Here is a 26,285-nt window from a genome sequence, read left to right on the forward strand (position 1 = left end):
TTTGTACTAATTACCAAAACAAAAGGCATTTGGGCAAATACAATATTAGGCTATGTTAAATTAACTTCATTCATTAGGTCCCCGCATATGCGCCCGACAGTATCTCGGAGGATTAGGCCTGGGCCATGCCTGGGGATACCTTAGGAAACCAAAATAAATAAATAAATAAATTAACTTCATTCATTCGAGTAGGGATTAATCCCACCCTTCAGGTGTGGGACACCTCATGGTATTTACCAAAAAAAAAAAAAAAAACTTCATTCATTCTTCAAATAGCATTCTAGTCAAACACAAAAACAAAGCACTTAGTTAAAATACAATATTTGATGCCATGAGAGGCCACAAAACATAGAGGGAAAATGTACTGAATTTGGTCGCATAGGCTGAACAACACTCGTTCAAGTCCCAAAAAAAAAAAAACCGATCTCTTCACCAGGCAAAGGACTCTCTCCAATCATTTGTGAGCATGCTGGTAACTCAGCCTTGATGCTATATCAATGTCCTCTAAAAAGTTAGCAAAACTGCAATAAATATCAAGATGATTTCATAAGTATATAACATAAACAGAGGAATATTCGACATTGTTGGAATGAGTAGTGAACCATATATACCTTCTAGGATTATTATTGATATTGACTAGAGTGTATCTATCAATGCCCTGCCCTCTGAAAACTTGCAGAACTGCAAAGTACAAATGCAGCGAAGATCAAAATGTCATAAATACACAACATAAACAGATGAATTTTGGGCATTGTCGGAATGAGTGTACCGTACCTTCCCGTTTGGTGGCTGGGGCTTAGTCGAGTCCTCCCGCCCATGGAGAGGGGACTTGTTGTCTCGAATATGTTGGACTGTGTTCCGGTTTAGTCGTTCAAGTAATAATAGGACCCGGCAGCTTTTTGCTCCCTATCCTTGATTGAGTTCAATTTGTTGATTCTTGGGCGATAGTTTGTAGGGTCACGTCTAAATGTGATATCCAGTTGCTGCAATGCCACATTGGAAAAACAAAGAGAGAATCAGATCCCAGAACTACAAAAATTACTTTCAATTGGAGGCCAAAGTATATGCAAGGGGTGACTTGAAAAAGTTGCAAGACTTACAGATAAGAAGAGATTCATCCCACCCAGCAATGATTGTGGAGAATTTGCAATACAATCAACTGAAGGTTTTCCTTCATAGACAATAACTTTGTCTGCCAAGTAAGTAGCCATAATGAAATCATGCTCAACCACGAATGCGGTTTTCTTAGCATGGAGGATGAACCTCTTTATAACTTTTGCTGCAACAATTCGCTGCTCCGAATCAAGATATGCACTTGGTTCATCTATCAGATATATGTCTGCCGGCTGCAACATCAAGCAAAAATAAAGAGACATACGTTATTAGGCTGCATGACTTCAAAGCAGATGCATCATAAACATAAAGTAAAGTCAGTAACCTGTCCAAGGCATAGGCATAAAGCAACCCTTTGCTGCTCTCCACCAGAAAGATTTGTGACTTCGCGGTCCTTCAATTCTTCAATTTGAAGAGGCTTCATCACGTCTGTCACAAACTGAGGATGAGTACAGGAATCACGAATTTTCATATGAAGGCAGTCTCCCACAGTTGATGCAGGCAATCTAATTTTCTGAGCCTTGTACGAAACATGAAGCTTAGGTATCTCCACATTAGAATTATGTTTGAAGTGATTGGCCTACAATTTGAACCAATATATATCGTGACTCCACATATCAGCATTTTGAAAATATGATTGAACAAAAACAAAGTGGGAAATAAAGACATACCAGCATTTTGATAAACGTGGTCTTTCCTGTTCCATTCTCACCCAACATCACAATAATCTGAGAATCTGTAAACTCGCCCTCAATAACTTGAAGCTTGAACTTTCCCAAAGTTCTTGCCATTGATGGGTATCTATACCTTGCATACATCCCGATTTGGTCACTACTTTCTTGTGGAGTCTCAACAACCTAGACAAGGCAACAACACAATCAGAAAATACTGATCGAGTAAAAAACAGCATTTTCAATGACAAAATTTATAATCTTAAATACCTTGAAAGTCAGAGATTCATCCCGGAAGCGTAGATTTTCTGTAGGAATAAATCCAGACAAGAAGATGTTGATTCCTTCTCTAACTGAGAAAGGTAGAGTTACAACTCCATATGCACGCGGTTTCCCATATAAACAACAAATGTGATCTGATAAGTAATCCAGAACGCTCAAATCATGCTCCACAACAATCACATAGCTGAAAAAACATAAAGAAATATACCTATGTAAGCAAGAAATGATCCAAAAAACATAAGCATTGGAAAATTGAAGCAAGAGGAGAGAGATGGAAACAAACCTATCAGGCCTGATCAAAGATCGGATAACTTTGGCTGCTTTAAGCCTTTGCTTCACATCAAGAAAACTTGAAGGTTCGTCAAAGATATATATATCTGCATTCTGCATTGCAACAACAGCAATGGCAAATCTCTGAAGCTCTCCACCGGATAAATAGCCTATATTACTGTCCAGTACATTGTTCAGCTCGAGATCAACACACAGTTCTTCCTTCATCCCCCTCTCATCGATCTGTTTGAGCACCTCCCTTACTGATTTTCCATCATATTGTCTTTGGATGTCTTCGACGTCTTGGGGTTTGATAATTGCCTGTTGAAGCAAAAGAAATGCATGTAAGACAAGTATGCACTTAGCAAGAAGAAAAGGCACTAAACAAGTACATGAAGGAGAAATTTTAACATCATATGCTATTAAGGACATGAGCATCAAAATCAAAGTGTGCCTTCAATTTATCTTCCAGGAGATGAATAAAATAACTCTGCAGCTCAGATCCTCGAAAGTAAGCCAAGATTTCCGGCCAAGCTGGAGGTTTCTGCAAAACAAGCATCCAGATATACAGTCATAAAAAAATAATGCATCAAATAACAAAGCTTGAGAAAGTGATCACATAGTAATTAGCAAAGGGGGGAAAATGTTAATTAGAAGATTGAGATATAGGGAAAGAGTGTTACATTGAAACGACCCAAATTCGGTTTCAGCTGGCCAGCCAAAATTTTGAGGGCAGTTGACTTCCCAATGCCATTAGTCCCAACCAAACCAAGAACTTCCCCTGGCCTAGGCACTGGTAACCTGTAATTATGTACAATTTAATTTATATTAACTTCAAAACACTAAAACCTGAAACTGATCAAAGATCACAACAAAGTGGTGAGGAATTAACTGACCTGTGTAATTTAAAAGAGTTCAAACCGTAACGATGGGTTGTATATTTGTCCAATGACTTTGGCAAGTTGATGATTTCAATTGCTCCAAATGGGCATTTCTGCAATATCACATCACATGATAGCCAGAGTCAAAAGAATGGCTCCCCTCAAAAACAACTTGAGTAGATAAAACACAGGAAATTTAAACCAAACCAAATACAATCTTCACTCACCTTAACACATATACCACAACCAATGCACAACTCTTCGGAGATACGAGCATCCTTGGACGTAGGTAAGACCTCAATGCATAATTTACCTGCACATTTATGGTTAGTAAGTAAGAAAGCATTTTCTTAAACAATGTAGGGAATCGAACCTTTACCGAGAGCTTAAGAAAGCAATTTCTGGTTTTGTTCAAGTTAGTTAAAAATCAAAATCTTATAATATGAGAGGCGGGTAATGGACCAAATTTTGGTTACCAATTGACGTGACAATTTCTTATTTATGTATAATGTATATAAGCAATCATAGACATAAACGTACAAATAGAAAGAAAGAAAAAAAAAAGTAACATAACATACCAGTACGTACAACTGGACAACTCCTTTTGCATTCCTGCTTACATTTGTTAGGCTTGCACTTGTCAGGATTCAATATCGCTATGCGAGTCGACCGATTTTCCATCTGAAATGTGAAAAGAATGTTTATGAACCCCACATACATACCTAAAGCAAATAATACTTACAAAGAAACTGCACCTGATCTAGTATAACACAGTTGTGCGAAACTTTCAATGCCAAAAATGTAAGAGCAAATAAAATCCTCAATTCTATGATCAATTCAAGCAGAAACCAAAAAGCTCAGTCATTCATATTCAGTAAAAATTTATAATGTTTACCAGTTGGCTACACCATGAACGGTAAAAGATTATATAAAGAAATTTAGCAGTGTGTTTAATTCAACTCAGTATATGATTATTATGGGAAGAACAAAAAAATAACTACATGATTTTCCAAAACAGAGAACGAGTTAAAACACTAAGAAGAAGCAGAGACAAGGATTGAAGAGGAGCTTACCGAGAGAGAGAGAGAGAGAGAGAGTTACAAATTACAAGTTTCTGTCTTCGTTTTTTATTTCTAACGTGTCAAACAAGTTGTCTTCGTGTCAAATAACAAGTTGTCTTCTGTTTGGATTTCAAAATAAAGTTGGAAACTGATTGGGTTACCTGCATGCATGCACCTACACAAACTAGGAAAGCAAATGAAGAACAAACTAGGTTAATTAGTAAGTGTTAACAGGGATATAAACCCCAACAATCGAAGCTTTATTAACAAAATTACCAATACAATGGTAAATTAACAAGTTTTATTTGACCCAAGTACATATGCTAAAATAAAAACAAAAACAAAAAGTTCACGTTTTTGTCCTACTAGGGTACAAATTGTAACACGCGTGAACAGAAACTGGTGTGTGTTGAGAGATTATTATAATTTGTTTGTTTTGGCCAGGGGTGATTTCTAAGAAAGATAAAAGAAATTTCCAAGAAAGACAAAGCAGCCCACATTTAATCTAAGTTTGCCAACTCAACATTTTAGTTTTTGACGGCGCCATGATCCTGGTTTTTTTTTTTTTTTAATAATAAAAAAAAAGAAATTTTTATATATATATATATTACTTCTTTTAATATAACTCATATGGAAAACTTCAAAAAGATTGAATTTGTGCTTCCATTGCCTTCAATCAAATCTTTCCTAAAATGTGTGAAACTTTGACCAAAAGAAACTAGCCGTTGTGTTGTTTCCAATATTAGGCCTAATTAGCTCCCTAAGAATTTGTGATTGTGTTCAATATATTCAAACGGATCCATGATCACCTAATCTATATATATAGGGAACAAAATCTTTGACACATAACAAAATCATTCACACAAATTTGATTTCCTAGAAAATTTAGAGAAACAATCTTTGCGTAGATTCTAAAGTATCTGCTATAATCTAATGGCCAATCCAACAAGATGTGCAGGTTGCAAATTTTTGAGAAGAAAATGCGCTCAAGATTGTGTTCTGGCACCCTATTTCCCCCCATCCAATCCAGAGAGATTTGCTTGTGTTCATAAGATCTTTGGTGCCGGCAACATTACTAAAATGCTACAGGTAACAATTAATTAGGATGCACTGTCAAAAAACATCTTTCTTTTGAAAGCAAATATACTCAGAAATGTTTTGTTTTCTATCTACATTTGTATATCCTAGTTGGTAAGGTAACTGCTTAAGTATTGTTCATCATTTGGCTACACACAACTCAAACGAAACTAACATTTTTTTTTATACAAATGATAGTCTAAACTACTTTAAACTAATTTAATATACGGGAAGGGGGATTTGAACTTGGGTGCATGAAGGCGGGCTCATTGCCTTGGCCAGCTCGCCTAACTCACGTCTGCAATCCAAACCAACTTTGGAAGCATTACAAATGGCCACTAATAATGTAGATGTTTTTTTTTTTTTGTCCCTATGAATTTTTTTTGTTACTACTTTAACCCCAAATGTTTTTATTTTTTTTATTTTTATAAATACATAAATAAATAAAAACAAAGAGAAATAGTTGAAAGCCTTGTTTGTGTTTGAAGATATTATGAAATTTACTGAATCTGCTAATGATTTTTAATCATGTAATTATATGTGAATTGCAGCAACTTCCAGTCCATGTAAGAGAAGCAGCAGCAGACTGCATGTTTTATGAAGCATCAATACGTGTTGAAGATCCAATATATGGGTGTGTTAAAATAATTTCTCAATTGCAACAAGATTTATTTCAGGCTCAATCTGAGATGGCCAAGACAAAAGCTCAAATAGCGTTCTACAATGCACAACAGCAACTAAATCAGCAGCAGCAAAATATGGTTGATGGTGTTGATGATAATTACCAACAAGACCTGCACAGTGAATCTTCAAGGCTCGGTTTAGATGATCACTTTTACAGCTTGGGTTGATGTGACAAATCATCAAGTTTAACCCAATTGCTCTGATTTAAATTCTTTATTTGAATATTGACAAAAATTCTTTCAGGACAAGAGATAGATACCTTTTTCTGGTAGTTTTATAGGATTTTTATTGTAAACCTCGTATTTTTCATCCTCTTTTTTTTTTCTTTTTTTTTTTTAAAATTAATTATTTTATTTTTATGCATAATGTCAATGTGGCATTTGGAAAACATCTCAAATCTAATGGTAGGTACTTCTCTTCCCAAAATAGAAAAAGGTCTCAAATCAAATCCCCTTTCGCAAAGTTGAGATTGGCTTTTGGCTTATCGTATGCATGAGTTACTTATGATCCATACAAGGTAACCTAAATTAATCAATCATTTAAATGGAACTGCAACACATTGTGAAGGCAGAACGGAATAATTTTCAAATGAGTTTTTCTATTTTGTGTAAAATCAATTTTCAAAGAAAAAGATTTTAGAGTGAATGAAGCTCCAAAAAAGTTACTCCAGAGCTGCACATTTAACAGCTTTCTATTTACACTTGGCTATGCATTACATAGCAATTTACTAGTTGAATACAAATCCGTGACGAGTCCACTCTTACACAGAAAAGCTATAGAGAAAAAGAATAGTGGTAAGGTCATGCCATAATGTAAGTTATGCAACCATAACGCTGGAGAAAGAAACTAGAGGCTTTCAGGCCAAAAATGAGCAATTTCTTTCTCTTGTCGGCCGGAGAAAGGGGGGAGGGGGAAGGATTCAATTCGTCCTGGCCAAATGTCAATCCACAGAAATCAAAAGATTGAGTTTTGAGAACGAGAATCATTGATTTTTCTCATAATTTCTTGTAGGATTCAATTCATCCTTCTCTCAAGTTCCAAAAACCCTTCTGAAACTGATGGTTTGATAGCATGTATACAGAACACAACTACAGAGGTGAGCATTAGGAGTTACGAGAATTTCTGCATCGCTTAATTGGCCGACTGAAGTACTCGCCCAATGGTGTCTTCGAGACCGGAATTAGTTTTCCAATAACAGCAAGAGGCCAACTGTCAGAAAATAAAGGCAGTTAAGTACCATGTAAAGAAGATGGATGCATGGTATATGACCATCAACCTGAATGAACTATAAAGAACCTTAAGGGACACAAGACACTACTAAGGTCCTATTTACAGGTGATGCTAAGAGACAAAGGTTATCATGTTCATGCCATCATATGTGAACATGGAGACCAAGGTAATTTGGTAGTTCTTTAATATCTATGCCAATTAAAATAAAATTAAAATTAGAGAAATTTAAATTGCAAAACAAAAATGACTGGCAACTAATTTCATTTTTTTGTCAACTGTGGTTCTCAAGGTGGTACAATAATGAGGATAAGACTCCCATGGTCTTCATTAGCCAAACTTGAGCCAGTTTAGAAAAATATAAGCAATATCATCAAGTTTACGTACCTGACAATGGCAATACCCAAGCATATAAGCCATTGCTGCCATGATAGTCTCACTGTTTTTGTAAACTTTCCGAGGAACATAATGATCAGTATCTGCAAATACAGTTATAGTGAGTAATTGTATGATAGTAAAACTAAGAACCCTAAACCATAACATAAATGTACTGGCCTCTCACCTGAAGTACTAATGTAATTCCTATTATTCCCATAAAGAGGTAGTTCTTAGTCACTCCACTGAAGATATTTATTTCCTCAGGCTTTCGAGCATTGAACTCGTTAAAAATCTGTACAAAAAAAACACAAGATAGGCGTCAAAACAAATACTAATAAGAAGTTAGGCTAATTGCATGATATGGCATGTCAATATCATCTGTTTAACTTCCGTATCTTCAGATACAATAAATGAGAGAACTAACAAGCAAAACTGAAACCTTAAAACCAACTTAGCTAAACAATTAGAACGTAATTCCTAATTCGCATTATTTTCAAGTTCCTATACTTACTTGGCAGAAGACAAATGCATTAAATATGATAGTATTCTTCACACTAGTGGCCTGCTTCTGGGTCTCATTTTGCAGACCAAGAATGCTAGTTCCCAGAAAGTTGAGGACAAGGAGGACAGCAACTTGATACATAGCCTGTGGTAAGTAAAAGTTAATGACAGAAACAGAGTTGTACAAGGTACTGTGATCTCAGTAATTTTCCAACAATAGTCTCATGGATATTAGGTACCTGAATGAGTAAGTTCCTCCACATGATGTTCGTTATAAGAGGTTCCCTAAACAAGCAAACATCAGATCATTACTTCCTTCATCTAAAACTAGAGGTGGTCCATTAAGGGAATGTGATATACAAGAATACCTGGCCTTGCAAATGCACCCAAAATAATATACAATCTCTCAATTTTAAGATGAGCGCAACTCAAGATAAAATATCAGAAGGGCAAAATAAATGCAAATAAATCCTACTTTCCCTGATCAGAAACTCATAAAAAGTTTACTAAGAGTGGGAAGAAGATTATAGACCATCCCATGTGATTGAAATATGGGTCCAAGAAAACTAAATCAACAATATAAGGAACCGCAGACTTTCAATGCATAAGTTGTTCCTCCTCTTAATAATTGTGGGAAGGCAGTCGAGGAGGGGCGGGAGAGGGACAACCCCCATAGTATTCTTATAGATCCCATGGGATTTTAATGAATATGACAAAAGTATCAAATGAAAAGGCCAAGCAAGATCAACTTATTTTCTTCTGATATGTCCAGAATCCAGACGCTAGCTGAAACTCATCATCATCTTCAAATGTTAAATACTTAAATATCCAAAAATTATTGAAATATTTTTTTCTGTTGAAAGGTGACTAGAAGATCAAGACTTTAATATTTTGTTATTCAGAAAACAACAATAGACAGCCACCATATTTATAACAGCATACAGCCACAAGAATTTAACTTTAACAGTATCGAATTTAGATATGTTATGAATACACCATTGCTAGCTAGCCACAGAATTTCACACCTTCGGCCAACTGGTGTTCTATGCATAAGGTTGTCTGTAGGTGGCTCAGTAGCCAATGCAAGTGCTCCTAGAGTATCCATGATCAAGTTAACCCACAGAAGCTGTACAAAGAACATGAAACACATTATAACAAGGAGGGTCCTTAAGTGTCCGGGCCCATCGCTATTTAGAACCACAATGTAAGAAAAAAAAAACAAATGAGCAGTGACATTCTACAATGCCGAGGATTCTTTTACTCATTTTGTTCTGGCTTCATATTCCAGATTGTGCAAAATATGCAGTGCAATGTTGATTCATGATGGAATAATAGATATCCATAACCAATATATATATCTGGAGAGAGAGGGAGGGATCAACCTGTACAGCATTTAATGGGACACGACCAGAGGATACCGCTGCCACAACATTAATTACAAGAGCTGCAACATTAACAGTAAGTTGGAATTGGATAAATTTCTGAATATTTGCATACACAGAACGTCCCCAGCGAACAACCTACATAAAAACATTGCGAACAAATAAAATCACAACCTGAATCCTATCATTAGATGAGTAAAGCTATATCAGAATTATATCACTCCTTATTTAACTTGGGTATATGCACTGAAAGTCAACCCATTAATTTAACCACAAAACTATATAACTTTTTTTTACCAATGATCTGAAAACCAGGGCAAAAGAAAAGGACTAAAGATTAAAATATTTACTATATATAAAGATAGTAATTGTATGATATGTTAAAAGATATGTCAAAATATTTACCAATGCCAGGAGTCAGGAAAAAAAGATATGTGGTGTTCCTTAAAAATAGATGTTCACAAATCTGACTCGTTAAACAACAATAGATACGATGATGGGAGAAAAGCAGAAAGAAAAAAACAACATAATATGCATATTCAATTCAAATATAAGGCAGTCCTGCAAGAGAGATGATGTGCCTCAAACCTTGAGCAAGAACTATCAAGATTCAAGACCATTCCTAACCACAAACATTTTCATTAAGATCCACCACATAGATGCTAGTCCTATGGTCCGAGGTTTAAAAGCTTCAATGTATTATCTATTTTAACTTAAAGAAGCTAAATGCAAAAAAAGCAACAAAGTTACTTGAATTTTAAATAAACAAGTGAAGCAATATTTTTATAAGTTGTTTACTCACCTTTACAACAGAAGCAAAGTTATCATCCAAAATAATGATATCAGAACTTTCTTTTGCAACTTCAGTTCCTTGAATGCCCATAGAAAGACCAATATCTGCCTAAAATACAAAATGATAAAAATCTGATCAACTATAACTAGGAAACGTTCCAACAGTGGAAGTTGAACAGATAATGTTTTAGAGCATAAAAGCCAGAATCAAAACCATGACCAACAAGAGGCAGGAAAGAAAAGTCATCCAGCTAAAAACCACCCTTCTGAACCACGAAGATGTTTTTCCTTTTAATGTGTTAATATTGATACCAATGACCATTCAGTTTCAAAAGATGCTATTTCCTATCATATATAGGAAGAGAATTCTTATGAACAAGTGTTATAATCTGCATCAAAACAATTGTGTTGACAAACCTTTGTGGCAGCATGGACATGAATGTGCATAGCAGATAATGATTATAGATTTGCTTGTATTCCGATATTCAGACCATATCCATTAATATAAAAAATGACTGGATACTTCTTCAATTTTCAAAAGTAAATGTAAGGGTTTGGATATATCTGTGAGATACTTAATACATATAGGAAGTATCTATGAAGTATCAATATTCAAGATTAAAATACAGATATTGCTCCTTTAAAGAAGCATAAATGCTTATTCCATTATTTTCTATAGGAAAGAAAACTTTATTAAAAGATAGAAAACCAATTACAAAAGGAGATGGACAAGTCCACCTAAACCAAACCAGGAATAAAACAATTTTTTTTTAAACCAAGCCAAATTAGGTTAAGGCCTAACCACCCACAGCCAGAATGCAATCACACTTAATACAAAACTCCAGATCGGTCAAGATTGTTGTAACTTGTACTCCATTAGAGTGCTAAACAAACCAAGCAGCATGGACTAGATTACAAGCATATTTTCTCAATTGCTTATATATATATATATATATATATATATATATATATATATAGGGTCCACTACGAATTTTACTTCAATCATCCAAACTGTCTACTTTTCAATTCTTCATTCAAAAATCACCCTTACAAAAACTTAAACAAGTTGAAAACCATTAATACATCTACTTGTGATGAATAAAATAGATGAACAAGGTATTTCAAGAAAACACTAAAATGACAACCATTTAATTGAGTGGTTAAATGTTTTCAAATTCAAGTGATTTTATCATAGATGATCTTTGAGGGAATCCCTAAAAAAAGAGACAGTTCGGATCATTGAAATACAATGCGGAGTGGGTCATACAAGGGTGTCCCTTGAATAAGGTTATTTAAGGGATCCCTTAATTGAAGCTCCCTCTATATATGGATATAGATATAATTTTATGCATTACTTCTAGTCATCCAAATATATACCTAATTGTCCATCATAGGACCTGATGCATCTCAAACTTCACATCTCATTAACATCAAGAAAAATACATTTATCAGGATTCTTATATGTCAATGTAGAATCTTAGCACATCCATCTTGAGATATCTTTTTAAAGCTTAAAAGACATGAAAACGCCAACCACATGAAATAATTTAATCCACGAAAATGACAAACCTCATGAAGTGCGGGAGCATCATTAGTGCCATCTCCTGTTACTGCGACAACATCACCACCCTTACGTAATGCTTGCACAAGTAGCAACTTGTCATTAGGGGAAGATCTGCCCATTACCTAAGAAACACCATACAAAAATGTATATTGGCTTTAGGTACAAACAGAGCAACTCACATTTCTATGAATAACTAACATATTAAGCTGAACAGACTGAATATCAAAAGCTAATACATATTATCAGCATTTTCACAATGTAGGAGCCATACTGTTATTATCTTGGCAACTTGTTCCCTTTCTTTTTCAGATAATGCACGGAATGTTTTTCCTTCAATGATATTAGGCTCAGTAGCATCTTCGAGTGAAACTAGTATTCCACACTCTAATGCGATTGCTTTTGCAGTCTGAAGATTGTCTCCAGTGACCATCCGTACCTATAGGTTCACAGAAATGTGATTCTTATGGTCATTTTTCCGATGCGTAAATCATAACATAAGATATTGCATCATGTAAATAACTATACATGTCCCATCACTGTACACTTACGAACAACCAAATGGAATATCATAATCATGAAACAAAATCCTCGAACGCCTCTCTGTCTACCATGAAGACCATATCAAAGGTGCATTTGTTGGGATTTTTAAGGCATTTTAGCATACATTTGTCTGTGCTTGGCAAATAGGTACTTCATAGATAAATGCAACCTAATTTGAATTATTAAAACTTGCAGACTAATGTTTGAACCATATTCTTTCTTAACAGATTAGCATCAAAACAAAGATCACTTGTGGCATAAAATGAAGGTTGAACAGTATGAAAAGAATGCTGAATATGAGAATTCTGAAGGCTGCTCACACAAACCACATTATAAATCCTTTACTAACGAACTCAGTCCAGCTTTCCAAGAGTTTCTCAGTAACATAGGGATTAGCATAAATATTAGCCACAGAAAACACGACTCGATGATTTAGTTCCTACGAGCTAGGAACTTATCAGAATAACATAATCCCTCTAATCCTAAAGTTAAAAAGTATTTATCATCCTTAGTACATGTATAATACTGATTATATTACTTAACATTCATGAAAGCAAAGAAGCTCTTTAGCATGATTATTTGCACCAAAGAATATTCCTCAAAGATCCAACAACAGAACGTCAGATATTATAGACAAATAGAGCAATCCTAGAGGATTTTATATTCGTTCCTACAAGCTGAAATAAAGGGTACACCAATAAGCCACAACATAGGCATCTCGAAACTAATCTGTCTTTTATATCCACCATTATACTTTGCAGTAATGTAACATAAATCAAGATGTTAATGAGTCATGACCATACATATACAATAATATTAAGATATTGTCTAGAAAATGTGAGGGTTACCTTAACACCAGCTTCTGTGCATAGTCTCACTGCATCTTTAACACCAGGACGACAAGGATCCTACTCATGGACATACATATTAGCTTATAATGAAGTTAATACAAGGCGCAAATTTAAGTTCTTTTTATTGCAAGCAAGACCCAAGAGTACTTTCTATGCCATAGACTATCAAAAATAATAATGCAAAGCTCACTCTAAATCAATTACTGCAACATGGGGGCATACTTTGTTTACGTGTGTGTTTGGATCATTCTCATGAAAAATGGAAAGGCAAAAACCATAATTTAGTATCATGAGAAACTTGTTCTTGGGTGCACCTTTATACCAATAATACCAAGCAAAACAAGGTTATCTTCTGGTAAAGCCCATTGACTTAAATCCTCTTCCTCAGTTGGAACTTTGTCCAATTCATATGATCTGTATGCAATGGCAACACATCGCAAACTGCTTGCTGCCATGTCATCAATAGCTGCCTTGAAAAATTCCTGCAAAAGGATATAACAAGACATCACACCCAAATTTCACTGGAAAATTTCAAGAGACAAAAGAATATTTCTCAACTTTCTAAGAGAAACCTATTTTCTATATTAAAGTTGACCATATCCACCGGTACTAAAGGTCCATTTGGCTTGAAGGAATATGAAAATATTTAAGAAAATCCACATGTAAAGTGATTATTTTTTTAATAAATAAAAATATTGAGGAATTTCAAATAACAGTTTTTCTTGAAATCTCTCTTTTCTTAAAAGTCAAATTCACATGTGGATTTTAAACATAAGATTTTAAAATTTCTCAAATTACAATTAAGCAATCTTCATTCAAATCTTTCCATCCAAATGGACCATTAGAGTTTTGTGCAATCAATTCCCACATAATAGTGAAGAGAATTTGAAAAATAAATAAGTATATATATATATATATATATAAACATCAACAAGCATAGCCTTTTAACCAACATAAGTAGAGAATGACAAATCATCCTCTCCAGGGTCATTTTATATCTTAAATACTATAAAAGCTTACATGCAGTCTCCAACCCACATTGTCGATATTGAACACATTTATGATTATATAAATTATTCAATCCTCTTACAGTACTCAAATAGAACATGAACAAATTTTCAACCATATATCTCTGACGAATTTTACATCAAAGACAGTAGCCAAACTTCCTTTTAAAGGATTATCTCAGACTTTTGTGACTATATTTTCCATTGTGTAAAAGTGTTACCTACCAAAATTAAGTTGTTCAGCAGTTTTGAAGGCTTGTCATTACCATGTGTAAAAGCGTTAGCTATAGCGCTTATTCATACACATAAAATGCTTTAATAGATTCTTCATCCATAACGTCCGGGATATATTTACCTAAATGGCTGATAAATGCCACTTGTTTCCAAGATTTTTATTTTCTCATAGATATTTCTGAATATGTTTTTTATTTTATTTTAAAAATAAGTGATAACTGATAAGACTTTCTAAGTATGTATGGCTCACGTTCCCAACCTTATCTTCGTTAATATTCTGCGAGCAACCATTTGAGTCAAGATACTCTGTACACGAGGCTAAAACTATCTCTGCTGCCCCTTTCCAATGTATATGAACTTTAGAGTCAGTCTGTCAATAAAAAATAAAAGTAAAGAAATCACATTATCATAGGATTAGGCAAACAAGAGAGAAGCTGTGCACAAAAAGTTTAAGTAGTTTATTGCTTCCTTATGTGTTTGCATCTATGGATGTATTATTATGTATGCCTCACTATATAAGTATAATATAATTACATGCAAAACATGCATATAGTGATATTTTCTAGATGAAAAATACAGAAGGTGAAGGTGGTGTGAGATATCCACAATGCACTATAATTGACAATCTATATTTTTCGGCCACATTCCACAGGATAAGTTGAATTGAACAAGAAGAGGGAAATGGAGCATTTTTATTACACAGGATGATATACAATCGATGGAGAAAAGATAAGAAATGGCAAAATTATGACAATAGCACGCAGCCGAAATTATCGGAACACTGGATAGAGATGCAACACCACCACATCAAATAATTGAAAAGAAAGGTCAGAATAACATAAGTTGGCCTCAGAAACATATGAAGCACTATAACTACTCCTCTGGGAAATAAGATACTTTAATTCACAAGTATAAACATATAAATACAGAATATATCATGTATCTGCCTGTCTCTATGTCTGTACTTATATGCATGTGTAATGTAAGGGTCCAATGACCCCACTGGTTGACATTAGTGAACCCTACCATGTGATAAAGAGGTTGATGCCAACCCAGTTGAAAACAAGTAGATCCGGGTTGGCCGACCAGTTTTGATTGAGAAGCCACTATAGTGCATTTTTCCTTGGAACAACTCAATTATGTTAGGAGAACATGACATAGTATGTTTGGTTCAAGCTTATCTATAATGTGATGCACATGCAACTCCCATTAGGTCTCAAACTTGTGATTGACAAATTGAAATTTTACACCTTAAATGAATCAATTACCTGTTTTAGTGCAACACCACCTCGCTTTTTCTCTGAGTTGAAAGGGAAAACATGAAGAACCGTAGACTCTGATCTGATAAAATCAAACTTCATCCCCAACTGTGATACAAATTTTGATAATTAAGAAAATCTTCAATTATTGGAGACAAAAGAGTACCAGAATACACTAAAGCACATTTAAATGGAACCTTGACTGCCCATGAAAGTATAGCCTTTTCTGTAGGAGACCCAGAAATCTCTACTTCACCACCCTGCTAAAAAAATTTATTTTATGTTTAATTATCAATATTTTCAATTGAGAATAACCACCAAAGTTCAACAGTTGACAAAAACAATGTCCTCCCTCCCTTGATGATTCTGTGACACCTGAAAAGAAATATTACCTTTGGCTCAAATACGTTGCCAGTGGTATTTTGTGCAATGCCCTCACTTAGCAGAGTGGAAACTTGTGGATGCAACTGTGAGGAATCGTCTGGCAGATTTATCTTCTTTTTCCCAACATATGCTTCAACCACAGTCATCTGTAGCATCATATTTTTTTTTTCATTATTTCTATTTTACCAAGATATTTTTCATATCATAACCACTAAAAGATGCTCATGTTTCACATGCTGCCCAGTATCATGTGTTTAAAAATTGATGGAAACCATAATTCAGTTTTGAAAATAGAACATACCTGGTTCAAAGTCAATGTCCCAGTTTTATCACTACATATTGTTGTTGCTGAGCCCATAGTTTCACAGGCTGACAGTCTACGCACCTGAACATGTCTGATGTTAGATCATTTATAAATGCATTCCTTGTAGAAGCAAAAAATATTAGAAAAATGAAAACATAATGATGGTAAACCAGTCAAAGACGAGGGGAAAACAAGAGAGGAAATATACTTTCTTTTATTAAGAAACAGAAAAACTGGAAGAAGAAAAAAAAAGAACAAAGATACTTACCAATGCCTTATCTGCCATCATTTTCTTCATTGAGTATGCTAGCCTGTCACAGAATTGAAGTACAGAGGCAAAGTTGATAACATAAATGAGAACTATAACGGTATATTAAACTTAACTCCATAACCTGAAACAAAAGTGGTAGATACTACATACGTCAGGGTAACAGCCAAAGGTAGCCCTTCAGGAACTGCAACAACCACAATGGTGACCTGAAGTGTTCTAAAATTTGTTATAAAAAAAGGACAACATATAACAATAAACCTAACGAGCATCAAGAAACTTCACTTACGGCAATGGTAAACACTTTTACTGCTCCATCTATAGCTTTGCCAGTGCTAGTCTGGCCAGCTATAAATTGGACGGTTCCATCTGCATCTCTTGAATTTCCAGTGAAGTATCTAAAATTTCAAATAAGAGTGCAACTGATAAGATGATAAATAATTCATGTAATAGGATATACGTTATTCAATGATCACAATGTTACCTGCCCCACAGGACAGCAAGCACCAAAACAGCTACTGAAAGCCCAACTATGCCAATAAAAGTTGCAACTCCATTCAAGCGCACCTATCACACATCACCAAAAGAAAACCTTGAGCTGTAAATAATGGATTTTCATCGTTGAAGCAACAATATTTGAGAAAAAAGCAAAAACCTGTAAAGGAGTTTCTTCGCCGTTATCCTCTGAGATACTTGCCATCAACAATCCCCATTCAGTGTTGATTCCAACACCAGTTACCTACAGATAAACATAAGGGTGAAGCAACATGGTGAGACTGATAGAACATTTCTTAGTTTAAAAGAAATTTGGTACATGATTGTGCCAATTATAGCATTGTAGGACAAATTCCATAAATATGAGTTATTCCGGCATCAAAATAAATAAAATCAACACATAGAAGTTAGCAGATTCTTAGTAATGTGTTCGCGACACACAATTCCAAAAAATTGATAGTACATAGCAAGAAAAGGGACAGATTCTGTGAAATTGGAATATAAATGCATATAGCAACCATGCATCAACATCATACTTGTTAATATTCAATGAATAAGAAATTGGTAGTGTAACAAGATTTTCCTATTGTTGGAGTAAGACATGATACTAAATATTGTCTAAAATCAAAAACCCGTATTCTTAATTTTTCTGAGATCAACAGTAGGAACTGATATTCACCAAAGAAAAAAAGAAATACATAATGAATGAGGGTAAGGAATAAAACAAAAGTTCACAACTGATCACTATCTCCCCAAGCAAAAAAATAAAAATAAAAGAGGAAAAAATAAAAGGAAGTAAAACAATAAACATTAAGTGTGTGATTCTTTCAGTCATGTTATGAAAAGTGCAGCACAATAAATTAATTGAAAGTGCTTTACCAGCATAGTACCCACTCCATCAGCCACTTTGCAACCTGACATTAAGAAAGGTGTCTTCTGATCCTTGTGAACCTAAAAGAGATGGCGCTTAGGAATTATATGGATAACAGTCATAATTAATTACTACAGGGAACCGTTTAACCACTCACAATCTTGCTTTCACCAGTCATGCTAGATTCATCAATGGCAAGAGAATGACCAGTTATTAAGATTCCATCAGCAGGGACCTAAGTACAAACAAAATAAAATTGGTTACATGATATACAAATCATTTCCAGTGGAGCAAACTAAAACAGTCAATACACTTACCTGATCGCCTATTCTGAGAGGTATAACATCACCAACCACAATATCAAATATCGAAATCTTTACTATTCTACCACCTCTCATGACCTGCAGAAAATTTCAATATATAGTTAATTTAGCATCCAAAGAGTGAGTTTTAATACTCCAATGATGTAAGAGTGCACACCTCCAGTTGTATATTTTCCTTTTCCGCATTTAAATTTTGAAACTGAAGAGATTGCCGATAATCACTAATAGCTGGCAAAACCAAAAAAATTAATGAACAGGAGAAAAGTACCTAACTGAAACAAAATAAAAACACAGGTACAAAATCAATTCCAATACCTGTAACAACTATAACAAGGAAAACAGCAAAGAAAATGCTTGATCCATCATACCATCCTTCAGCAAGACCCTATGAGGATTATCAGAAGAAAAAAGGTAGGGAACAGTAAACACTACTAGAGAAACCTTAGAAAAAAGAAAGAAAGAATGGAAAAACAAACCATGATGAGATAATTAGACGAACCAGTTATAGGTTAAATGAGAGACTAGAGGATGCAAAATTGAGTAGATTTCAACTATTCCAAATAAAAATTAATGATATAAAATGAAGGGAGTAGGATCAGATGGTTTTTCTTTGCAAAAATATCAAAGAGGTTAAGATATATTCTTTGAGCGGATATTTGGGTGTTTTGTATGGTTAGGTGTTGGAGAGTGTATTAAATTTATAAATTATAATTGTACAAAATGAGGACATGTATAAAACATTTACTATAAACAAGATAAAAATTTGCACTATTTTGGATGGGCAGGTGTTCTGAGTGTTTTAAGAATTTTTTAATCGGAAAATCAAAATATTGAGAATTCCAAAATACCTTCTGTTTTCCATTTCCAATCCAATGTTTTCTGGAACTTCTATAATTCTGAAGTTTGGATTTGGATTTAATTGTATTATGTCAAAATCAGAAACTTTTGGATTAGTTTCAGTCAATTTAGAATCCAACTTGCACCCATAGTTCCTAATATTACTTACTGCTTAGCTCCTAAGCTAGTTTAATTTTTCAGAATTTATGTGCATGTTTATCATTGTTGTCTTATCATAAAGAGCTTAATCATATCTAGAGAGACAATTATAGTCCATGAGAAATAAGTTTAAAATCATGTTATCCTGAGACCTAATTTCTCACAGAGAAAAAAGTGTTTTCCTTGAACAAAACAAAGCCAATCTAGGTTAACAATGCATAACCAACTGATGGGGCAAAATGACGAGTTAATTTGAAAGGCCAAGAATACCTCAGTTTTTATTCCAAGAACCAATGACACCACTGCAGCTATGATCAAGATTATAAGAGTTAAGTCTTGCCAAGCTTCCCAAAGAAACCCCTGCAGGACAGCACGAAAATGAATTGCAGTTATTGCAACAACTTCATAACTTAAAACAGTAAATAACAAAAAAGTAACACCTTGTACTAAGATAATATACCAAGAAACTCCGCCCTTTTTTCCGAGGATATGTATTGGATCCAAAAACATTCTTTCTTCTTTCTACATCCATCTCGTCCTCATCAACTCCCTTCTCCAAGTTTGTTTTTAGCAATGCTGATATGCCTTTAGCCTGATGAAATGACGATTACATTATGTAAGCAGAGCACAAAGAACAATAAAAAAACAAGGAGAAAATACATTTGCAGTTGGCTGACCCCTCCATATTGCTGTAGAGCGTTAAAATTGTTCTCCCTGGTCAATGAAACAAGTTGTTCTAGTGCAATTCCATAATCACCACTTGGAGTTGGGGGTGCAACTGTTGTGCCTAACCCTGTATCATCCAGAAAAAATAAATAAATCAAGTTCATAAGCAACTGGAATGGAATCTTCCATCGGGGACGAAAATACAGATAGAATTATGTTTAAAAGAAATTTTGAACTGCCTAACAATATTAGACACATGATATGGACCCAACGTATACTGAGCCTGCGAAAACACAACATGCAATAATGCTTCCTATTGAGTGTAGCATGGGCCTAGCATGCGCACGGAAATTACAGAAACAAGGTAAGATAAGAAATCAACATGATTCAAACTATGGACCAGTAACAGCCCAACTTTGAATACCATGTCAAGTGACCACAAAATGAAAAAGCTTAGGCTTCAATGAAACAAGCCCAACAATATATATTACATGTAAAATCTAACACAAATTAACATTCACACTGTAAAACCATTTCAACCTAGACAGCAAGTAGCACTGATGCCGCAACGAAGGATGAAAATATTGGTGTCGGGTGAAAATATCAACGGTGCGAATCTACTGTCTGAAAATTCTAATATTGGTAGAAATTATGGACAAGGCAAAAACTTACTTACAGCCTAAAGACATGAAAACTAAAATAAATGCTAAACAAATCAAAAACGAAGTGCATTAGATGTGTAAGCTTCATAAAATAGTATAGTAATTATAAATAATTGACAGGTAGGGTGAACATACCGTGTTCCCTTTCTCCAGCCAATCTGAATAGCAGTGCTGCCTAATATAACAAGTAATCATCAGTTGAACTGATCAAAAACAGTACCAATCACCAGAGTGAAAATTTCATCATTGTTTTAAAAAAAAACATTACTCTTATGACTTGTGCATGGGATCTAATCATCCTCCTCCTATTTTCTTTTTCTTCCTCTTTCTTTAAGTCCATGGTGTACCGGAATCGTCGGGAAGCATTTAGCACGAGTGCCGCTTGCTGCCAAGAAAATGATAAGGAAATGTAATAAACAATAGTAATATCCCATTTCCAAACCTCGTCATTCCTCATTAAATTCATAGCATTTGACAGTAATTTCCAGAATTGAAAAAGAAAAACAAAACAAATTTGATTTGATTTGAATCCCAATCCAAATTCCAATACCAAACCAACAATGACGATTCATTTCCTCTTTGAAATCAGCCAAACACAATGCTAGCTATTGTTATAGCTACAAATTCTACGGCATTGCCAAGAATTAATTAATGTGAAAGAATTTGAATCCGAAAAAAAAGAATTCAAAAACAAAAACAAAGGACATTGCGCATTGGCATAGGCATAGCCATTGCAGGCATTGTAATGTGTTTGAATTGGAATGTCGTATTTGATAACAAACGTACCCTCCATCTCTTGAGCGTCTCGGGAGGCGCGTTCTTGGTGTTGGCAATGTCGAAGGGATCGGTGGTGGACGGCACGTCGTTTGCTGCGGCGGCGTCGTCGTCGAACTCAGTCTCGAGGCCGACGCGTGCCCCTGCCTCCATGTCTGGGTGGTTCCTCCCTGACAACGAGGCCGGCAACAAGCCGTTCGTAGAAGACGACGAACCACGGGACGCGGCCATGGCTCTCAATCTCAGTCGTCGTTTGGCAACAAAAGATCAATTGGCTCTCCTCCTACGCTTTCTTCCCTAAGCTCGGCCCCAGATGCGCTGCTACTGCCTGCAAACACTTATGTTGGGGCCCACCCACCTCCCAAAAACACCAGCCAAAAAGAAGAAAAAAAAATCCCCAATCAACAACCTTGGCAAAACTAAGCCGTACAACAAAAGAATTAATGTCCTTTTTTTTCATTAATTTGTTTATGGCTATTTTCATGGTTTTTTTTAGTAAAAATTTGGTATTTTCCGGCCAACAGCTGTACAAATTTTACCGGTTTTTCAGGAGGATAATTCGGGGGCGAGAGAGCTTACCTGTAAACGACTTGCACGTCCCATTGCAGCTTCGTGGATAAGGGGAGCCGGAGGATGAAGAGAGATTTGGCATTTTTCTTCTTTTTTCTTTATTTATTTATTTTTATGTTATTTGTTTTGGTTCCGTTTGGAAAGCGAAAATGGAGGAGGGAAGCTTCGACGAAATTTCTCTCATGCATCTGCATGGCATGAGAGAGACTCCCCTGTTTTCGGGCGGGTCAAGGTGGTTTTGGTGCGAAAAATAAAAGGCTTAATTACATCAATGCCCCTGAAATTTCAATCGAATTTTTCTCTGCCCTTTCAAACTTAAAATGACTCATGTTCATTTCTTGATCGACATTTGATGGCCCATTTTATACCTGTTATTAACTCCATAAAAAAATATGTTAAATCTGATGATATGGCAAAAGTGTTTTTGTAATTTCATACACATGAATCGTTACAACAATTGAATTAGTGATATGGCAAGCAAATAAAGCCCACCTCTATATAGATAAAAAAATAATTAAATATTCTAATAACCAAAAAAATAAAATAAAACAACAAAATTTATAACTAAATTAACCATAGAAGAAAAATAACAACAACATAAAATTACATATTCCATCCAAAAAACAACGGCAAACCCAACCGCCACCTCTGACTTAATCTCTCTCTCTAGCATCTGGACATGGTGGGGTTGGATCTGGTATTGTTGGCCACGAATATGGTGGCGTAGCCTTGGACTTTTGGGGTTGGACATGGTATTACGGCTAGGTTGTATGCTCGACGGATCTAGAGTTTATTTCTCGACGGATCTGGAGTTTGTGGCTTGCCGGATTTGCATCGGATCTATGTCGTAGTGATGGGTTGTGTCTCTCATTTTGATATGCTGGGTTCGTTGAAGTTTTATTATATGGAAGTTGGAGTTTTATTGTTGGGGTTGTTTATTTTATTTTTTTATATGCCAATTTGCTAGAGTTTTATTAATATGAAAGTTTTGGGTAGGGGTGGGCATGGTTTGGTTTGGACCGATTTTTGTCTCTAATTAGAACTGATTCGGTACTATTCATCTAGCTCGATTCGGTTTGGTTTTAATTAAAAAATTCAAAAACTATATGGTTTGGGTTTAATTGATTTCGGTCCAATTTCGGTCTAGTTCGGTTTTAATCGGATTATTAAAATTATTAAAATTATTAAAATTAAATTATTTTTTAATACAATTTTCAACTGAAATTTTATTTCTTCACTTGAAAATTAATAAATTATTCAATTTCATATAAAAATAGAAGAGAGAAATGTTTTGAAATTGAACTTGAATGAATATTAGTTACGAGATTAAAAAGATAGCAATGAATATAAATATATATTAAAATTATATATTTTTTAATTTGACCGGTTCGGTTATGTCTTAATTCGGTTTTTGAAGACATAGAACCGAAACCAAAACCAGTCCAAACCAATCCGATTTGATTTTTGACCAGTTGTTGACTTTTTGGTCAACTCAGTTTTTTTTCGGTTTTTTTCAATGCGATTTGACTCGGCTTTCCGGTTTGCCGACTTGAATGCCCACCCCTAGTTTTGGGTGTAAGGAGATGGATTAATGGTGTGCCCTGGGTTTTCTTGTTCACCTTTTTTAAATTTTTAGTTATTAGAAATATTTAATTATTTTTATCTATGTTGAGGTGGATTTCATTTGTCATGTCACCAACTTAATTGTTGTAATGATACATATAAATTACAAAAAACATCATTGTCATGTCATTAGATTTAACAGATTTTTGAATAAGAGTTAACGGCATGGGCAAAATGGGTCACCGAATTTTGGGTTAATTGATGAAAGTGGGTCATTTTAAATTTGAAGGGGCAAAGTGAGATTTGACAGAAATTTTAGAGGGATTGATATAATTAAATCAAAATAAAATAACAACCCAAAAAAAAAAAAGAAAAAAACGTGTTATAATCATAAGACTACAACATCCTTGGACTTTCCATCAAAACATAAATGTGCAACACATTGATTGGCAATTGCCAATTACCAATATTTCATTCTTCTAGTGCTGATTTCAGGAATTTTCTTTCGCTGGGGCATAAAAACATTACTATAAAGTCCTAAAGTTAAGATCATTTGAATCTTCAATATTTTTTTATAAAGAAAACATAATTTTATAAATATACATATATGCACAAATTAGTAACACAAACTCTATACATTTTATGTAATTTCTTAATTGCACGGCACAATAAGAAGAATAACATAAGTATAGGAGAAGAGTACGTGCCTCCTTGTCCTACCTTATGTCCCATTTCGTTTGCGGAAAGGATTTGATGTGAAATAATTTCGTATTATGTCATTTCCCAAGCAAGGGATGGGCCATTTCCCATGTTTGGTAATGCTAGAAAATTAACCATGAAATACAACTTTATTTCCTTTATCATGTTTGGGTTGTGTAGAAATGGAAAAGAAAGTTTGTTTTTTCATCTATATTCATATTAGAAATATGAACTTAAAAATAAAAATAAAAATAATGCATTACCTATATTGTAATTCTAAATTGTTAATGGACAAAATAATCATGAAAAATGTACATTTATTGCTGACCTTAGTTTCCGATGGAAATGGAAAATGAAATCCAAGAAGGATGGAGGGTTTCATTTCCTCCTATTTTTCAACATGTCAAACAACCATTTCCCATATCTGAATACCAAAATATCAAACCCTATTTCCCATGAACCAAACGCACCATCAATTAATCCTCTTTGAGGCATTTTATCAAACAAACTGCTCCTATTCAATACAAAATTTCATGAAAGCCTGACACCTTCATAGGTAAAGATCAACACTGGACTCGCCAATACATTCATCCCATAGAATTTGTATACAGTGTTCTGACTCTGAGTAACAAAAGAGATATTGGATTTAAAAAAAAGCTTCATACAAAAGCACTTCTAAATATATGCCTTACAATTTTCTTGTTGTATTTTTTAACTCGGGGGAAATGGGATAACAGTACCGATCATTGCTGCCCCTGCACATGAACAATCGAGAGGTAAGTTGAAAGTTCATGGCATGCATGCATGCATGTGATGCACATGCCATTGTCACTATTCTTGTTGTATTTTTAAAAGTACAAATGATGACGTAAATTATAATTATAATCTTCTTCAATATTGCACCTTCGTGATTAATTTTATATTTATCACAGTTTCCAATGAAAGCTCAGGAGACAAATATTACAAGCGGTATAAGATATAGTTTTTAATTGAGAATGATTCCCTAAACTTTTAAGCCTAGCTTTAGTGGGAATTTTTATGAAGATTGCTTTTATATGTATATTAATTAAGTGGGTAATTTTGTACTGTATATGCAAATATAAATCACTATAATATATTTAAATCAATTTATAATTTACAATAAGAAAAGTGCATATATAGACATTTTTTTTTATAAAACCAATGTGGTAGCCAGGTGTTTGAGTAATTGAGTTAAATAATGGGTTGGATTTGGCCCCAGTACAATATTATAGGTTTTTAGTGAAAATTTCATTTTTACATCTATATATAGCAAAAAATAGAAGATGGTAATATATAAAACATCAGAAAATGTCATTGGTTAATGTAAACATTCAAAATTAAAATTATTAATTAAATAAAGATAATATGATAAATTTATACTTTTTAATATTAAAAAAATTAATTTAAAAACAAAAATAAAATAATGAGTCATATTTTTATGGAACACAACTACCTATTACCTTTTAATTCAAAAACAAAACAAAAAAATTTGGCATACGCGTGAGCGTGTGCCAAGGGGATGGTGATATATTATACAAATACCCATATAGAACTTATTTGAAGAGAAAAACTCAAAACTACCCATCTGTTCTTTTTTAATTAGTTCTTAGTGTGTTAAAATTTTCTAAAGACTTTTCACCAAATTTTTTTATAAAAAAATTAATTAAAAAATTACAAGTAACTAATTTGAGATTTTTCTCTCTATATAAATACTTGTATACTATATCATGTTAAAATAGGCCTGTTCATGGAAAGTCCAACACAATATCTTTCTTTTTTTGATGTGAGTGAGACTGAGACAAAAGACACTCGAAACTTTTTGCTGTCCACTAAAAAGATACTTTTTGTGAAAAGAAACTTTTTGCTAACAAAAAGTATCTTTTTACGGAGTGGGAGGCAATGGCTTTTTGGTGGG

The 26,285-nt window shown here is 34.3% G+C and overlaps 3 protein-coding genes across 9 annotated transcripts; 1 reads left to right on the top strand and 2 right to left on the bottom strand.

Moving 5' to 3' along the window:
- Positions 1–245: 245 nt before the first annotated feature.
- LOC117620732 (ABC transporter E family member 2-like) lies at positions 246–4,101 on the bottom strand. 2 transcript variants are annotated; one of them, XM_034350910.1, is made up of 13 exons: positions 3,796–4,101; positions 3,445–3,530; positions 3,233–3,330; positions 3,020–3,137; positions 2,791–2,880; positions 2,350–2,657; positions 2,055–2,250; positions 1,785–1,970; positions 1,439–1,651; positions 1,101–1,346; positions 775–983; positions 612–681; positions 246–521 (listed from the first exon to the last, which is right to left on the bottom strand). In XM_034350910.1, the coding sequence occupies exons 1-11, from the start codon at positions 3,935–3,937 to the stop codon at positions 864–866; spliced, it is 1,803 nt and encodes a 600-aa protein (XP_034206801.1). In that variant the 5' UTR covers positions 3,938–4,101; the 3' UTR covers positions 246–521; positions 612–681; positions 775–863. The 2 variants fall into 2 exon arrangements, with proteins under 2 accessions (XP_034206801.1, XP_034206800.1); XM_034350909.1 differs by having other exon boundaries at positions 1,439–1,693; positions 3,796–4,099.
- A 963-nt stretch (positions 4,102–5,064) lies between these two features.
- LOC117620734 (LOB domain-containing protein 24-like) lies at positions 5,065–6,327 on the top strand. Its single transcript, XM_034350911.1, has 2 exons — positions 5,065–5,367; positions 5,907–6,327. Exons 1-2 carry the CDS (start codon positions 5,212–5,214, stop codon positions 6,204–6,206), a joined length of 456 nt encoding a protein of 151 aa, XP_034206802.1. The 5' UTR covers positions 5,065–5,211; the 3' UTR covers positions 6,207–6,327.
- Positions 6,328–6,680: 353 nt separating this feature from the next.
- LOC117620735 (calcium-transporting ATPase 9, plasma membrane-type-like) lies at positions 6,681–22,247 on the bottom strand. 6 transcript variants are annotated; one of them, XM_034350915.1, is made up of 34 exons: positions 22,097–22,229; positions 21,530–21,875; positions 21,012–21,128; positions 20,879–20,918; positions 20,093–20,208; positions 19,876–20,007; positions 19,686–19,775; positions 18,735–18,804; positions 18,577–18,647; positions 18,414–18,497; positions 18,254–18,331; positions 18,105–18,176; positions 17,386–17,469; positions 17,215–17,297; positions 17,020–17,128; positions 16,884–16,939; positions 16,731–16,773; positions 16,460–16,543; positions 16,167–16,304; positions 15,972–16,034; positions 15,784–15,882; positions 14,775–14,885; positions 13,589–13,756; positions 13,272–13,331; positions 12,155–12,319; positions 11,889–12,005; positions 10,330–10,428; positions 9,528–9,665; positions 9,171–9,271; positions 8,385–8,430; positions 8,156–8,290; positions 7,829–7,936; positions 7,654–7,745; positions 6,681–7,248 (listed from the first exon to the last, which is right to left on the bottom strand). In XM_034350915.1, exons 2-34 carry the CDS (start codon positions 21,746–21,748, stop codon positions 7,143–7,145), a joined length of 3,294 nt encoding a protein of 1,097 aa, XP_034206806.1. In that variant the 5' UTR covers positions 21,749–21,875; positions 22,097–22,229; the 3' UTR covers positions 6,681–7,142. The 6 variants fall into 6 exon arrangements, 5 of the variants coding, with proteins under 5 accessions (XP_034206806.1, XP_034206803.1, XP_034206805.1 ...); XM_034350912.1 differs by having other exon boundaries at positions 15,972–16,037; XM_034350914.1 differs by lacking the exon at positions 22,097–22,229 and having other exon boundaries at positions 15,972–16,037; positions 21,530–22,080.
- Positions 22,248–26,285: the final 4,038 nt, after the last annotated feature.

Source organism: Prunus dulcis, chromosome 3 (assembly GCF_902201215.1).
Source record: "Prunus dulcis chromosome 3, ALMONDv2, whole genome shotgun sequence".
NCBI classification, from domain to species: domain Eukaryota; kingdom Viridiplantae; phylum Streptophyta; class Magnoliopsida; order Rosales; family Rosaceae; genus Prunus; species Prunus dulcis.

Excerpts from the sequence above, each read along its gene's own strand:
- LOC117620732 (XM_034350909.1), bottom strand. The coding sequence starts at position 3,937 with ATGTATGTGGGGTTCATAAACATTCTTTTCACATTTCAGATGGAAAAT. Across the intron at positions 3,138-3,232 it reads AACTCTTTTAAATTACACAG|GTTACCAGTGCCTAGGCCAG; the intron begins GTCAGTTAATTC and ends ACATAATTACAG. Across the intron at positions 1,347-1,438 it reads TATGCCTATGCCTTGGACAG|CCGGCAGACATATATCTGAT; the intron begins GTTACTGACTTT and ends TTGATGTTGCAG.
- LOC117620735 (XM_034350912.1), bottom strand. The coding sequence starts at position 21,748 with ATGGCCGCGTCCCGTGGTTCGTCGTCTTCTACGAACGGCTTGTTGCCG. Across the intron at positions 16,305-16,459 it reads GGACATTGACTTTGAACCAG|ATGACTGTGGTTGAAGCATA; the intron begins GTATGTTCTATT and ends ATGATGCTACAG. Across the intron at positions 7,937-8,155 it reads ATGCATTTGTCTTCTGCCAA|ATTTTTAACGAGTTCAATGC; the intron begins GTAAGTATAGGA and ends TTTTTTGTACAG.
- LOC117620734 (XM_034350911.1), top strand. The coding sequence starts at position 5,212 with ATGGCCAATCCAACAAGATGTGCAGGTTGCAAATTTTTGAGAAGAAAA. Across the intron at positions 5,368-5,906 it reads ACATTACTAAAATGCTACAG|CAACTTCCAGTCCATGTAAG; the intron begins GTAACAATTAAT and ends TGTGAATTGCAG.